Source organism: Mercenaria mercenaria, chromosome 11 (assembly GCF_021730395.1).
Source record: "Mercenaria mercenaria strain notata chromosome 11, MADL_Memer_1, whole genome shotgun sequence".
NCBI classification, from domain to species: Eukaryota; Metazoa; Mollusca; class Bivalvia; order Venerida; family Veneridae; genus Mercenaria; species Mercenaria mercenaria.
In genome coordinates this window covers 70,096,861-70,113,266 of record NC_069371.1, presented here as the reverse complement: position 1 = coordinate 70,113,266, position 16,406 = coordinate 70,096,861, and the positions used below count along the sequence as shown (strand labels likewise).

General features: G+C 50.7%; 2 protein-coding genes across 2 annotated transcripts; both read left to right on the top strand.

Moving 5' to 3' along the window:
• Positions 1-3,731: 3,731 nt before the first annotated feature.
• On the top strand, positions 3,732-6,486 carry LOC128546820 (mucin-5AC-like). The gene is made up of 5 exons (XM_053518184.1): positions 3,732-3,905; positions 4,064-4,346; positions 4,406-4,677; positions 5,293-5,660; positions 5,694-6,486. Exons 1-5 carry the CDS (start codon positions 3,732-3,734, stop codon positions 6,484-6,486), a joined length of 1,890 nt encoding a protein of 629 aa, XP_053374159.1.
• Positions 6,487-6,527: 41 nt separating this feature from the next.
• Positions 6,528-15,974, top strand: LOC128546819 (mucin-5AC-like). Its single transcript, XM_053518183.1, has 10 exons — positions 6,528-6,884; positions 8,166-8,365; positions 9,084-9,866; positions 10,196-10,997; positions 11,542-12,006; positions 12,337-12,836; positions 12,998-13,301; positions 13,430-14,044; positions 14,247-15,300; positions 15,433-15,974. Exons 1-10 carry the CDS (start codon positions 6,528-6,530, stop codon positions 15,972-15,974), a joined length of 5,622 nt encoding a protein of 1,873 aa, XP_053374158.1.
• Positions 15,975-16,406: the final 432 nt, after the last annotated feature.

Sequence of the window (16,406 nt, the reverse complement as noted above, 5' to 3'; positions counted from 1 at the left end):
ATCACCTGCTTCAGCTGCACCAACTTCTGCAACTCAACAAAGGAACTGCTGGAACGACACTCGTACCTGGTTCTATATCTACACAAGCGGCTCAAACGACAGTGTCCAGAGGGGCAGCACCTACTCCAGCTACACCAGTTTTTGCAACTGAACAAGTAACTACTGGAACAACATTCGCACCCGGTTCTGCAGCTACACAGACGGCGGCTTCAACGACAGTAGCAACTGGGGTATCACCTGCTTCAGCTGCACCAACTTCTGCAACTCAGCAAGGAACTGCTGGAACGACACTCGTACCTGGTTCTATACCTACACAAGCGGCTCAAACGACAGTGTCAGGAGGGGAAGCACCTTCTTCAGCTACACCAGTTTCTACAACTCAACAAGTTACTGCTGCAACAACATTCGCGCCTGGTTCTGCAGCTACACAGACTGACAGGCTGAACACGTAGCAACTGGGTATCACCTGCTTCACTGCACCAACTCTGCAACTCACATGGAACATGCAGAACAACACTCGACCTGGAACTATACCTACACAAGCGGCTTTAAAACGACAGTGTCAGAGGGGAAGCACCTTTCTTTCACTACACCAGTTTCTGCAACCACAACAATACCTGTGCAACAACATTTCGGCACCTGGTTCTGCAGCTACACAACGCGGCTGCAACGACAGTAGCTACTGGGGTATCACCTGCTTCAACTGCACCGACTTCTGCAACTCAGCAAGGAACTGCTGGAACGACACTCGTACCTGGTTCTATACCTACACAAGCGGCTCAAACGACAGTGTCAGGAGGGGCAGCACCTACTTCAGCTACACCAGTTTCTGCAACTCAACAAGTTACTGCCGGAACAACATTCGCACCCGGTTCTGCAGCTACACAGACGGCGGCTGCAACGACAGTAGTAACTGGGGTATCACCATCTTCAGCCTGCACCAACTTCTTGCCAACTAAACAAGGAAACTGCTGGAACGACCCACCCCTCCCCCCCCCCACTCGTACCTGGTTCTTTACCTACACAAGCGTCTCAACGACAAGTCAGGAGGGGCATCTCCTGCTTCAACTGCACCCCGATTCTGCAACTCAAAGTAACTGCTGGAACAACATTCGCACCCGGTTCTGCAGCTACACAGACGGCGGCTGCAACGGCAGTAGCAACTGGGGTATCACCTGCTTCAGCTGCACCAACTTCTGCAACTCAGCAAGGAACTGCTGGAACGACACTCGTACCTGGTTCTATACCTACACAAGCGGCTCAAACGACAGTGTCAGGAGGGGCAGCACCTGCTTCAGCTACACTAGTTTCTGCAACTCAACAAGTTACTGCTGGAACAAAATTCGTACCCGGTTCGGCAGCTACACAAACGGCGGCTGCAACGACAGTAGCAACGGGGGTATCACCTGCTTCAGCTGCACCAACTTCTGCAACTCAGCAAGGAACTGCTGGAACGACACTCGTACCTGGTTCTATACCTACACAAGCGGCTCAAAACACAGGTCCAGTAGGTTCAACACCTTCCTTCAAGCTGCACCCAGTTTCTGCAACTCAACCAAGTTACTGCTGAACAACATTTCGCGCACCCTGTTCTGAGCTACACAAACGGCGCAGCAGCGACAGTTTCAACTGGGGTATCACCTCACTCACTGCACCAACTTCTGCAGCTCAACACGGAACTGCTGAACGAACATTCCGTACCTGGTATCTATACCTACAACAAGCGCCTCAAACACAGTGTCAGGAGGGGCAGCACCTGCTCAGCTGCAACCATTTCTGCAACTCAACAAGTACCAACTGGAACAACATTCGCACCTATTCAGCAGCTACACAGACGGGTGCTGCAACGACAGTAGCAATGGTATCACCTGCTTCAGCTGCACCATCTTTCTGCAACTCATCAAGGAACTGCTGGTGACGACACTCGTACCTGGTTCCTATACCTACAAAAGGGGCTCAAAAACGACAGTTTCGGGAGGGCACATCTGCTTCAGCGCACCAGTTTCTGCAACTCCAACAAGTAAACTGCTGGAACAACATTCGCACCCGGTTTCTGCAGCTACACAGACGCGGCTGCAAACGACAGTAAGCAACTGGGTATCAACCTGCTTCATCTGCACCAACACTTGCAACTCACAAGGAACTGCTGGACGACAACTCGTACCGGTTCTATACCTACACAAGGCCTCAAACGACAGTGTCAGGAGGGCAGCACCTACATCAACCTACAACCATTCTGCAATCTCAACAAGTTACTGCCTGGAACTCCACATTCGCACCCGGTTCAAGCAGCTACAGAAAACGGCGGCTGGCAACGAACAGTTCAACTGGGGTAACACCTGCTTCAGCTGTCACACCAACTTCAGCAACTCAACAAGGAAACTGCTGGAACACAACTCGTACCAGGTTCTATACCTGCACAAGCGGCTCTCAAACGACAGTGTGCAGGAGGGGCAGCACCTTACTTTACACTACACCAGTTTTTCGCAACTCAACAAGAAACTGCTGGAACAACATTCGCACCTGGTTCTGCAGCTACACAGACGGCGGCTGCAACGACAGTATCAACTGAGGTATCACCTTCTTCAGCTGCACCAGCTTCAGCAACTCAGCAAGGAACTGCTGGAACGACACTCGTACCTGGTTCTATACCTACACAAGCGGCTCAAACGACAGTGTCAGGAGGGGCAGCACCTGCTTCAGCTGCACCAGTTTCTGCAACTCAACAAGTAACTACAGGAACAACATTCGCACCCGGTTCTGCAGCTACACAGACGGCGGCTGCAACGGCAGTAGCAACTGGGGTATCACCTTCCTCAGCTGCACCAACTTCTGAAACTCAACAAGAAACTGCTGGAACGACACTCATACCTGTTTCTATACCTACACAAGCGGCTCAAACACAGTGTTCCCAGGAGGGGCGGCACCTGGTTTCAGCTGCACCAGGTTTTCTGCCAACTCAAACAAGTAACTACAAGAACAAACATTCGCACCTGTTCTCAGCTACAATCAGACGGCGGCTGCAACTCATAACCAACTGGTATCACCTGCGTTTTCAGCTGCACCAACTTCCTGCAACTTCAGCAAGGAACTGCTGGAACGACACTCGTACCTGGTTCTTACCTAACAACACAAGCGCTCAAAACGCAGTGTCAGAGGGCACGCCTCTTCAGCTGCACCATTTTCCTGCAAACACCACAAGTACTGCTGAACAACATTCCTCCCGGATCTGCAGCTACACCTAAACGGCGGCTGCAACAGCAGTAGAAAACTGGGGTATCACCTGCTTTTCAGCTCACCAACTTCTGCAACTCAGCAAGGAACTACTGGAACGACACTCGCACCTGGTTCTATACCTACAAAAGAGGCTCAAACGACAGTGTCAGGAGGGGCAGCACCTACTTCAGCTACACAAGTTTTTGCAACTCAACAAGTTACTGCTGGGACAACATTCGCACCCGGTTCTGCAGCTACACAGACGCCGGCTGCAACGCAAGTAGCAACTGGGGTATCACCTTCTTCAGCTGCACCAGCTTCTGCAAACTCAACAAGGAACGTCTGGAACGACACTCATACCTGGTTCCTATAACCTAACTACCCCAACAGCGCTCAAACGACATTCCAGGAGGGCAGCAACCTGCTTCAGCGCACCAGTTTTTTCCTCAACTCAACAAGTAACTGCTGGGACAACATTCGCCACCCGTTCTGCAGCTACACAGACGGCGACTGCAATGACAGCAGCAACTGGGGTATCACCTGCTTCAGCTGCACCAACTTCTGCAACTCAGCAAGGAACTGCTGGAACGACACTCGTACCTGGTTCTATACCTACACAAGGGGCTCAAACGACAGTGTCGGGAGGGGCAGCACCTGCTTCAGCTGCACCAGTTTCTGCAAATCAACAAGTAACTGCTGAACCAATTCGCAACCCTGTTCTGCACTTACACAACGGGCTGACAACGGCAGTAGCAACTGGGTACACCTGCTTCAGCTGCACCAACCTACTGCAACTCACAAGAACACTGGAACACACTCGTAACCTGCTTCTATAACCCTACACAAGCTGCTCAAACGACAATGGTCCAGGAGGGGCAGGCCTGCTTCAGCTGCACCAGTTTCTGCAACACAACAAGTAACTACTGGAACAACATTCGCTCCCGGATCTGCAGCTTCACAGACGGCGGCTGCAACAGCAGTAGAAACTGGGGTATCACCTGCTTCAGCTGCACCAACTTCTGCAACTCAGCAAGGAACTGCTGGAACGACACTCTTACCTGGTTCTACAACCGACAAAAGGCTCCCAAACGACATGTCAGGAGTTGCAGCACTACCTACAGCTAACACAAGTTTTTTGCAACTCAAACAAGTTCTGCTGGAACAACATTTCGCACCCTGTTTTCTGCAGCTACACAGACGCCGGCTGCAACGCAAGTAGCAACTGGGGTAACACCTTCTTCAGCTGCACCAGCTTCTGCAACTCAACAAGGAACTCCTGGAACGACACTCCCATACCTGTTCTATACCTACACAAGCGACTCATACACAGTGTCGGAAGGGGCAGCACCTGCTTCAAGCTGCACCAGTTTTTCTGCAACTCCAACAAGAAACTGCTGGGACAACAATCGCCCCCGGTTCTGCAGCACACAGACGGCGGCTGCAATGACAGCAGCAACTGGGGTATCACCTGCTTCAGCTGCACCAGCTTCTGCAACTCAACAAGGAACTGCTGAACGACACTCGTAACCTGGTTCTATACCTACACAAGGTGCTTCAAACGACAGAGTCGGGAGGGCAGCCATCTGCTTTCAGCTGCACCAGTTTTTCTGCAACTCAACAAGGTAACTCTTGGAACATAATTCCCCACCCGTTCTGCAGCTACACAGACGCGGCTGCAACGGGCAGTAGCAACAGGAATATCACATCCTTCACTGCACCACTTCTGCAACTCAGCAAGAACTGCTGGAACGGACACTCGTACCTGTTCAATACCTACACAAGCGCTCAACGACAGTGTCCAGGAGGGGGCAGCACTGGTTTCCAGCTGCACCAGTTTCGCCATTCAACAGTAACTGCTAACAACATTCGCACCCGGTTCCTGCGCTACACAACGGCGCTGCAACCCCATACCTACTGGGTTATCACCTGCGTCAAGTGCACCAACCTATCTGCAACTCAGCAAGAACTGCCGGGAACGACACTCATACCTGTTTCAAATACCTCACAAGCCTCCAAACTACAGTGTCAGGAGGGCAGCACCTGCTACAGCTGCACCAGTATCTGTAACTCACAAAGTTACTGCTGGAACTATCATTCGCACCCGGTCCTGCAGGTACACAGACGGCGACTGCAACGGCAGTAGCAACTGGGGTATCACCTTCTTCAGCTGCACCAACTTCTGCAACTCAGCAAGGAACTGCTGGAACGACACTCATACCTGGTTCTATACCTACACAAGCGGCTCAAACGACAGTGTCAGGAGGGGCGGCACCTGCTTCAGCTGCACCAGTTTCTGCAACTCAACAAGTAACTGCTGGAACAACATTCGCACCCGGTTCTGCAGCTACACAGACGGCGGCTGCAACGGCAGTAGCAACTGGGGTATCACCTGCTTCAGCTGCACCAACTTCTGCAACTCAGCAAGGAACTGCTGGACGACACTAGTACCTGTTCCTAAAATACCTACACAACACAAGCGCTCAAAACGACCATGGTCAGGAGGAAGCGCCTGCTTCAGCTGCACCAGGTTCTGCAACTCAAACAAGTAACTGCTGGAACATCATTCCCAAAACCCGTTCTGCAGCTACCACAACGGCGCCTGCCAACGGCATAGCGACAGGTTTATCACCTGCTGTCAGGTTCACCAACTTTCTGGCAACTCAGCTAAGAACTGCTGGAACGACACTCGTACCTGGTTCTATACCTACACAAGCGGCTCAAACGACAGTGTCAGGAGGGGCAGCGCCTGCTTCAGCTGCACCAGTTTCTGCAACTCAACAAGTAACTGCTGGAACAACATTCGCACCCGGTTCTGCAGCTACACAGACGGCGGCTGCAACGGCAGTAGCAACTGGGGTATCACCTGCTTCAGCTGCACCAACTTCTGCAACTCAGCAAGGAACTGCTGGAACGACACTCGTACCTGTTCTATACCTACATACAAGCGGCTCAAACGACATTGTCAGGAGGGCGCACCCTGCTTCAACTGCACCAGGTTTCTCAACTCTAACAAGTAACAGTGGAACAACATTCGCACTCAGGTCAGCAGCTACACTGGACGCCGGCTCCACGCCGGTAGCAACTGTGTACACCTTCTTCAGCTGCCCAGCTTCTGCCAACTCAATCAAGGAACTGCTGGGAACGACACTCAAACATGGTTCTATACCTAACACAATCGGGCTTCAAACGACAGTGTCCAAGCAGGGGGCGGCACCTGCTTTCAGCTGCACCAGTTTCTGCAACTCAACAAGTAACTGCTGGGGACAATAATTCGCCACCCGTTTACTGCACTACACATACGGCGGCTGCCAATGGCAGTAAGCAACTGGGAATACCTCTTCATAAAAACAGCTGCACCAACTTCTGCAACTCAGCAAGGAACTGCTGGAACGACACTCGTACCTGGTTCTATACCTACACAAGGGGCTCAAACGACAGTGTCGGGAGGGGCAGCACCTGCTTCAGCTGCACCAGTTTCTGCAACTCAACAAGTAACTGCTGGAACAACATTCGCAGCCCGTTCTGCAGCTACCCAACGCGGCTGGAACGCAGTAGCAACTGGGTTTATCCCCCTCTTCAGGTGCAACCAACATCTCAACTCAGCAAGAACGGCTGAACACACTCGAACCTGGATCTATACTTTACACACTGCGCTCAACACATGTCAGGTGGGCGAGCACCTGCTTTCAGCTCACCAGTTTTTTCTGCAACTCAACCAAGTAACTGCTGGAACCACATTCGCACCCGTTCTGCAGCTATCACAACGGCGGCTGGCAACGACAGTAGCAACTGGGGTAATCACCGGCTCAGCTCACCAATTTCTGCAAACTTGTCTCAGCAAGAAACTGCTGGATACGACACTCGGACCTGGTTCTATATCTCACACAAGGCTTCAAACGACAGTGTCCGGAGGGCAGCACCTTACTTTCTCTACACCAGAGTTTTCTGCATACTCAATAAAAGTAACTGCTGGAAACAACATCGCACCCGTTCTGCAGCCTACACAACGGCGCCTGCAATGACAGTAGACTGGGTACACCTGCTTCTCAAGACTGCACCAACTTCTGCAACTCCAGCAAGAACTGCTGAAACGAAACTCGTACCTGGTTTCTTATACTACACAAGGGGCTCAAACGACAGTGTCCCCCCCCCCGGAGGGCAGCCACCGCTTCACTGCACCAGTTTTCTGCCAACTCAAAAACAAGTAACTGCTGGAACAACATTCGCACCCCCTTCCTGCCGCTACACAGACGGACGGTTGCACGACATCCAACTGGGGTATCACCTGCTTCAGCTGCACCAACTTCTGCAACTCAGCAAGGAACTGCTGGAACGACACTCGTACCTGGATCTATATCTACACAAGAGGCTCAAACGAAAGTGTCCGGAGGGGCAGCACCTACTTCAGCTACACCAGTTTCTGCAACTCAACAAGTAACTGCTGGAACAACATTCGCACCTGTTCTGCACTACACCAAGACGCGGCTGCAACGCAAGTAAGCAACTGGTTATAACACCCTGCTTCAGCTGCACCAGTTTTCTGCAACTGATCAACAAGTAACTGCTGGAACAACATTTCGCACCGTTTTTCCAGCAGCTACACAGACGCGGCCTGCAACGCAGTACCAACTGGGTAACACCGCTTCCACTGCACCAACTTTCTCAACTCAACAAGGAAATGCTGGAACGACACAAGTACCTGGGTCTATAACTAACACAAAAGGCTCAAAACGACATGTCCCAGGGCAGCACCTACTTCACTACAACCAGTTTCCTTGCAACTCAAACAAGTAACTGCTGGAACAACATTCCGCACCTGGTTCTGCAGCTAACAGACGGCGGCTGCAACGTCCATAGCAACTGGGTTATCACCTGCTTTCAGCTAGCACCAGTTTCTGCAACACAAAAAGTACCCTCTGGAACAACCATTCTAAACCCCGTTTCTGCAGCTACACAGAACGTCAGCTGCAATGACAGTAGCAACTGGGTTATTCACCTGCTTTCCAGCTGCCCAACTTCTTGCAACTCAGCAAGGAACTGCTGGAACGACACTCGTACCTGGTTCTATACCTACACAAGCGGCTCAAACGACAGTGTCAGGAGGGGCAGCACCTGCTTCAGCTGCACCAGTTTTTCTGCAACTCAACAAGTAACTGCTGGCATCAACCATCGCTACACCTTCTGCAGCTACACAACGCGGCTGCAACGACAGTATCAAACTTGTAACACCTGCCTTCAGCTGCACCATCTTCTGCAACTCACAAGGAAACTCTGAACGACTCCGACCCTGGTACTAATATCCTACACAAGAGGCTCAAACGACATGTCCAGAGGGCAGCACTACTCCAGCTACACCAGTTCCTGCACTAACAAGTAAACTACTGGAACCAACAATTTTCGCACCCGTTCTGCACAACACAAGCGCTTCACGACAGAGCCAACTGGGTATCACCTGCTTCAGCTGCACCAACTTCTGCAACTCAACAAGGAACTGCTGGAACGAAACTTGTACCTGGTTCTATACCTACACAAGCGGCTCAAACCACAGTGTCAGGAGGGGCAGCACCTTCTTCAGCTACACCAGTTTCTGCAACTGAACAAGTAACTGCTGAACAACATTCGCACCCGGCGCTGCACTACACAGAGGCGGGCTGGCAACGACAGTAGCCAACTGGGGTTATCACCTGCTTCACTGCACCAACTTCTCAACTAGAAGGAACTGCTGGAACACACTCGTACCTGGAATCTTATATCTACACAAGAGGTTCAAACGCCAGTGTCCGGAGGGGCAGCACCTACTTCAGCTACACCAGTTTCTGCAACTCAACAAGTAACTGCTGGAACAACATTCGCACCCGGTTCTGCAGCTACACAACGGGCGGCTGCCCAACGCAGTATGCAACTTGGTTATCACCTGCTTCAGCAGCACCAACATCTCCAACTCAGCAAGAAACTATCTGGAACGACACTCGTACCTTTTTCCTATACCTACACAAGCGGCTCAAAACGACAGTGACAGGAGGGGCAGCACCTGCTATCACTGCACCAATTTCTGCAACTCAACAAGTAACTGCTGAAACAACTTTTGCACCCGGTTCTGCAGCTACACAGACGGCGGCTGCAACGACAGTAGCAACTGGGGTATCACCTGCTTCAGCTGCACCAACTTCTGCAACTCAGCAAGGAACTGCTGGAACGACACTAGTACCTGGTTCTATATCTACACAAGAGGCTCAAACGACAGTGTCCGGAGGGGCAGCACCTACTTCAGCTACACCAGTTTCTGCAACTCAACAAGTAACTGCTGGAACAACATTCGCACCTGGTTCTGCAGCTACACAGACGGCGGCTGCAACGGCAGTAGCAACTGGGTTATCACCTGCTTCAGCTGCACCAGTTTCTGCAACTCAACAAGTAACTGCTGGAACAACATTCGCACCCGGTTCTGCAGCTACACAGACGGCGGCTGCAATGACAGTAGCAACTGGGTTATCACCTGCTTCAGCTGCACCAACTTCTGCAACTCAGCAAGGAACTGCTGGAACGACACTCGTACCTGGGTATCCAATACCTACACACAAGCGAACGAACGACATGACAGAAGGCAGCACCTACATCACAGCTACAACCAGTTTTCTGCAACAGAACAAGTAAGTGGCTAGGACCACATTCCGCACCTGTTCTGCAGCAACATCAACAGACAACGGCGGCACAACCCAGTAGCAACTTGGGGTATCCACCTGCTTCAGCTGCACCAGCTACCTGCAACTCAGAAGGAACTCTGAACCACACTCGTACCTTTCTATACCAACACAAGCGCTCAAACGACAGAGTCAGGAGGGGCAGCACCTACTTCACTACAACCATTTCTGCAACTCAAACAAGTTTAACAGCTGGAACAACATTTCGCAAACCCGGTCTGCAGCTACACAGACGGCGTCTGCAACTACAGTATCAACTGGTGAATCACCTGCTTCAGCTGCACCAACTTCTGCAACTCAGCAAGGAACTGCTGGAACGACACTCGTACCTGGTTCTATACCTACACAAGCGGAACAAACCGACGTGTCAGGATGGCAGCACCTACTTTCACTACAACCAGTTTTCTCACTGAACCAAGTAACTGCTGGAACAACATTCCACACCTTGGATTTCTGCAGCTACACAGACGCGATGCAACGACCAGTAGCAACTGGGTTTATCACCTCATCCAGCCGCATCCAGCTTCTGCAACTCAGCAAGGACCTGCGGGAACGACACTCGTACCTGTTTCCTATACCAACACAAGCGGCTCAAACGACAAGTGGTTAAGGAGGGGCAGCACCTTACTTCAGCTACACCATTATTCTCCAAACGCAACAAGTTACTGTCTGGAACAACCTTCGCACCCTTCTCACTACACAGACGGCGGCTGCAAACGACAGTACAACTGGGTATCACCGCTTCACAGCACCAACTTCTGCAACTCAGCTAGGAACTCTGGAACGACACTCCTACCTGGTTCTTATACCTACACAAGCGCTCAAACGACAGTGTCAGGTGGTGCTGCCCCTGCTTCAGCTGCACCAGTTTCTGCAACTCAACAAGTAACTGCTGGAACAACATTCGCACACCGGTTCTGCAGCCAAAGACGGCGCTGCAACGGCAGTAGCAACTGTGGTTCACCTGCTCTTCAGACTGCACCACCAACTTTCTGCAACTCAGCAAGGAACTCTGGAACGACACTCCTACCTGTTATCAATACCTACACAAGCGGCTCAAAACGAACAGTGTCAGGAGGGGCAGGTCACGCCTACTTCAGCTACCACCATTTCCTGCAACTGAACAAGTAACTCCTAACAACATTCGCACCCTTTCTGTAGCTACACCGACGGAGCGGCTCAACCCACAGTACAAATGGGATATCACTTGCGTCACTGCACCAACTTCTGCAACTCAACAAGGAACTTCTGGTACCGAACACTCCGTACCTGGTTCTATACCTACACAACGGCTCAACGACATGTCGGAGGGGCACACCTGCATCAGCTTCACCAGTTTTTCTGCAACTCAACAATAACTCTGCTGAAACATCCTCCCACCCGGTTCGCACTACACAGACGGCGGCTGCAACGAAAAAGTAGCACTGGGGGTAATCACCTGCTTCAGCTGCACCACATCCAACCAGCATGGAACTGCTGGAACACACTCGTAACCCTACTTCTATACCCTACACAAGCTCTCAAACGACAGTGTCAAGGGGCCGCACCTACTTCACTACACACCAGTTTTCCTGCAACTTGAACATGTAACTGCTGAACAATACATTCGCACCTGTATCTGCAGCTTAACACATACGCGGCTGCAACGACAGTAGCAACTGGGGCATCACCTGCTTCAGCTGCACCAACTTCTGCAACTCAGCAAGGAACTGCTGGAACGACACCCGTATCTGGTTTTTCTATACCTACACAAGCGCTCAAACTACAGTGTCCCCAGAGGGCAACGCCCTGCTTCAGCTGCACCATTTTCTGCAAACTCAAACAAGTAACGCTTGGGAACAACATTCGCACCCGTTTCTGGGCAGCTAAACAAAGACGTGCGGCTGCAACAACCAGTACACTTGGTAATCGCTGCTTCAGCTGCACCAACTTCTGCCACTCAGCAAGGAACCCTGCTGTAACGACACTCGTACCTGGTTCATACCTTACACAAGCTGAACAAACGACAGTGTCAGAGGGGGCATCATCCTACTTCACTAAACCATTTCTGCAACGAAACAGTAACTGCTGGAACAACCACTCTCACCCGGTTCTGTAGCTACACAACGCGCCTTGCCAGCGACCAATAGCAACCTGGGATAATCACTTTGCTTTCAGCCTGCACCAACTCTGCAACTCAACAAGGAACTGCTGTAACGACACCACGTACCTGTTTCTATACATACACAAGCGGCTCAAACGACAGTGTCAGAGGGGCACAAAGCACCTGCTTTCAGCCTTCGCCATTTTTCCTGCAACTCAACAATAACTGCTGAAACCATACATCCGCACCTCGGTTCTGCAGACGACACAAAGGCGCTGCAACGACATACAACTGGGGCAATCACCTGCTTCACTGCACCAACTACTGCAACCTCAGCAAGGAACTGCTGGAACGAACACACTCGAACCTGTTCTTATACCTACCCAAGCGGCTCAATACGACAGTGTCATCGGGGCAGCACCTTACTTTCAGCTACACCAGTTTCTGCAACTGAACAAAGTAACTGCCTGGGGAACAACAATATTCGCACCCTTGTTTCTGCAGCTACACATACGGGGCGGCAGCAACGACATTCAGCACTGGGGGAATCACCTGCTTCAGCAGCACCAACTTCTGCAACTCACAAGGAACTGCTTGGAAACGACACTCCGTACCTTGTTCAATACCACACAAGCGGCTCAAACGACAGTGTCAGGAGGGGCAGCACCTACTTCAGCTACACCACTTTCTGCAACTGAACAAGTAACTGCTGGAACAACATTCACACCTGGTTCTGCAGCTACACAACGGCGGCTGCCAACAACAAGTAGCAACAGGGGTATCACCCTTCTCAGCCACCAGCTTCGCAACTCCAAGGAACATCTGGAACGACACTCGTAACCTGGTTCTATACCAACTACAAGCGGCTCAAACGACAAGTGTCAGGAGGGGCAGCACCCTACTTCAGCTACACCATTTCTGCCAACTCAAACAAGTTACAACTGGAACAACCATTTCGCACCCGGGTCTGAGCTACCAGACGCGGCTGCAACGACAGTATCAACTGGGGTATCACCTGCTTCCGCGCACCAGCATCTGCAAACTCACAAGGAACTGCTGGAACGACACTCGTACCTGGTTCTATACCTACACAAGCGGAACAAACGACAGTGTCAGGAGGGGCAGCACCTACTTCAGCTACACCAGTTTCTGCAACTGAACAAGTAACTGCTGGAACAACATTCGCACCTGGTTCTGCAGCTACACAGACGGCGGCTGCAACGACAGTAGCAACTGGGGTATCACCTGCTTCAGCTGCACCAGCTTCTGCAACTCAGCAAGGAACTGCTGGAACGACACTCGTACCTGTTCTATACCAACACAAGCGACTCAAACACAGTGTCAGGAAGGCAGCACCTACTTCACAACACCATTTCTGCAACTTCACCAAGTTTTACTGCTGTAACAAACATTCGCACTCGTTCTGCAGCTACACAGAACGGCGGGCTGCAACGACAGTAGCACAAACTGTATCACCTCTTCACCACACCAACTTCTGCAACTCACAAGGAACCTGCTGGAACGACCACTCGTACCTGGTTCTAATACTACACAAGCGGCTCAAACGACAGTGTCAGGAGGGGCAGCACCTACTTCAGCTACACCACTTTCTGCAACTGAACAAGTAACTGCTGGAACAACATTCGCACCCGGTTCTGCAGCTACACAGACAGCGGCTGCAACGACAGTAGCAACTGGGGTATCACCTGCTTCAGCTGCACCAACTTCTGCAACTCAGCAAGGAACTGCTGGAACGACACTCGTACCTGGTTCTATACCTACACAAGCGGCTCAAACGACAGTGTCCAGAGGGTCAGCACCTGCTTCACTTCAACCATTTTTCTGCAACTCAACAAGTAAACTTCTGAAACACAACATCCGACTCCGTCCGTACACACACAGACTGCGGCTTGCACACAGTACAACTGGGCATCACCTGCTTCAGCTGCACCAACTTCTGCAACTTCAGCAAGGAACCTGCTGGAAAACACCACTCGACCTGGTTCTATACCTACACAAGCGGCTCAACGACAATGTCAAGGAGGTCAGCCAACCTACATCACTACACCAGTTTTTCCTGCAACTTAACAAGTAACTGCTGTAACATCAACCGCACCCGGTTCTGCAGCTACACATAACCGCTGCAACACATTAGCAACTGGGGCATCACCTGCTCCGCTGCACCAACTTCTCAACTCAGCAAGGAACGCTGGAACGACCACCCTATCTGGTTCTTATCCTTACAGAAGCCGGCTCAAACACATGTCAAGAGGGCAGCACCTGCTTCAGCTGCACCTGTTTTCTGCAACTCAACAAGTAACTTCTGGAACGAACATTCCACCCTTCTGCACAGACAAGCCGCGCAACGCCAAATACCAACAGGGTATCACCTGCTTCCAGCTGCAACCAACACTACTAACAAGGATCGCTGGAACGACACTCGTTTACCTGTTCTCAATACCTACCTCAACGGAACAAAAAACCACAGTGTCAGGAGCAGCACTTCTACTTCCAGCGTTCATCCATTTCTGCAACTGAACAAGTTAACTGCTGGAACAACATTCACACCTGGTTCTGCAGCTACACAGACGGCGGCTGCAACGACAGTAGCAACTGGGGTATCACCTGCTTCAGCTGCACCAGCTTCTGCAACTCAGCAAGGAACTGCTGGAACGACACTCGTACCTGGTTCTATACCTACACAAGCGGCTCAAACGACAGTGTCAGGAGGGGCAGCACCTACTTCAGCTACACCAGTTTCTGCAACTCAACAAGTAACTGCTGGAACAACATTCGCACCCGGTTCTGCAGCTACACAGACGGCGGCTGCAACGACAGTATCAACTGGGGTATCACCTGCTTCAGCTGCACCAGCTTCTGCAACTCAGCAAGGAACTGCTGGAACGACACTCGTACCTGGTTCTATACCAACACAAGCGGCTCAAACGACAGTGTCAGGAGGGGCAGCACCTACTTCAGCTACACCAGTTTCTGCAACTCAACAAGTTACTGCTGGAACAACATTCGCACCCGGTTCTGCAGCTACACAGACGGCGGCTTGCAACGACAGTTCAACTGGGTACACCTGCCTTCAGCTGCACCAACTTCTGCAACTCACAAGGAAACTGCCTGAACACACCTCCGTACCTGGTTCTATACCTAAACAAGCCTGCCTCAAACGACAGTTCCAGAGGGGCAGGCCGCTGCCCTCACTTCACCAGTTTTTCTGCAACTCAACAAGTAACTGCTGGAACAACATTCCACCCGGTTCTGTCACTACACAACGGCGGCTGCAACACAGTAAAGCAACTGTTTTATCAACCTGCTTACACTGCCACCAACTTCTGCAACTCAGCAGGAACTGCTGGAAACGACACTCTTAGCCTGGTTCCACTACCTAACCCTCACAACGGCTATCAACGACATGCCCAGGAGGGGCAGCACCTCTTCAGCTCATCAATTTTTCTGCAACTCAACAAAAGTACTGCTGGTACAACATTCCGCCCCGGTTTCTGCACTACACATTTGCTGCAACGACAGTAGCAACTGGGTATCACCGTGCTTCAGCAGCACCAACTTCTACAACTCCGCAAGGAACTGCAGGAACGACACTCGTACCTGGTACTATACCTACACAAGCGGCTCAATCGACAGTGTCAGGAGGGGCAGCACCTGCTTCAGCTGCACCAGTTTCTGCAACTCAACAAGTAACGGCAGGAACGACACTCGTACCTGGTACTATACCTACACACGCGGCTGTAACGACAGTGTCAGGATGGGCAGCACCTGCTTCGGCTGCACTAACATCTGCAACTGTACAAGGAATTACTGGAACAACATTCATACCTGGTTCTACAGCTGCACTGACCACTTCATCAGTCATAGGAGCGACTACCGCTTCTAAGAAAACACATGCATTCACAACTGGTGTTCAATCAGGTACTGCCAATTTATTATTTAAATCTAGTAATTGATAAAAAGCACATACTTTCGATAAATTATATCCGTTTAAGAAGTAATTTACATTGCGAATAATTTTTGAAATAGTTGTTATAAATATCGATGTTTGAAAGATTAGTTCTGTTCTTAATATATGTGTTTGTGTTTTTCTTTTTCTAAAGCATGTTTATTGTATATATGCTATACTGTAGATTAGAGAACAGATTCGTGTGTTGCATGTTCGGTAACGGTATATACAATATAATCTGAGAAAACTGACTGCTGAGAAAATTGAACTCCTGTCCAAATTGAAGAAAGATCTAGGTCCCTAGTATTTGTTTGTCCTTTGGTTTAAACATATTTTATTTCAAACAAATTGATATGATTACAACAGAGATATTAACATTAACAACGATACAATCAATTTGAAAAGGGATACGACCGAAAGCCTAGCTTATAGAGGTCTT

Excerpts from the sequence above, each read along its gene's own strand:
- LOC128546820 (XM_053518184.1), top strand. The coding sequence starts at position 3,732 with ATGACAGCAGCAACTGGGGTATCACCTGCTTCAGCTGCACCAACTTCT. Across the intron at positions 4,678-5,292 it reads CAATGACAGCAGCAACTGGG|TTACTGCTGGAACTATCATT; the intron begins GTATCACCTGCT and ends TAACTCACAAAG. Across the intron at positions 5,661-5,693 it reads GGAACTGCTGGACGACACTA|CGCTCAAAACGACCATGGTC; the intron begins GTACCTGTTCCT and ends ACACAACACAAG.
- LOC128546819 (XM_053518183.1), top strand. The coding sequence starts at position 6,528 with ATGGCAGTAAGCAACTGGGAATACCTCTTCATAAAAACAGCTGCACCA. Across the intron at positions 6,885-8,165 it reads CTGCGCTCAACACATGTCAG|CTACACAGAACGTCAGCTGC; the intron begins GTGGGCGAGCAC and ends CCGTTTCTGCAG. Across the intron at positions 15,301-15,432 it reads ACAACGGCGGCTGCAACACA|GAGGGGCAGCACCTCTTCAG; the intron begins GTAAAGCAACTG and ends CGACATGCCCAG.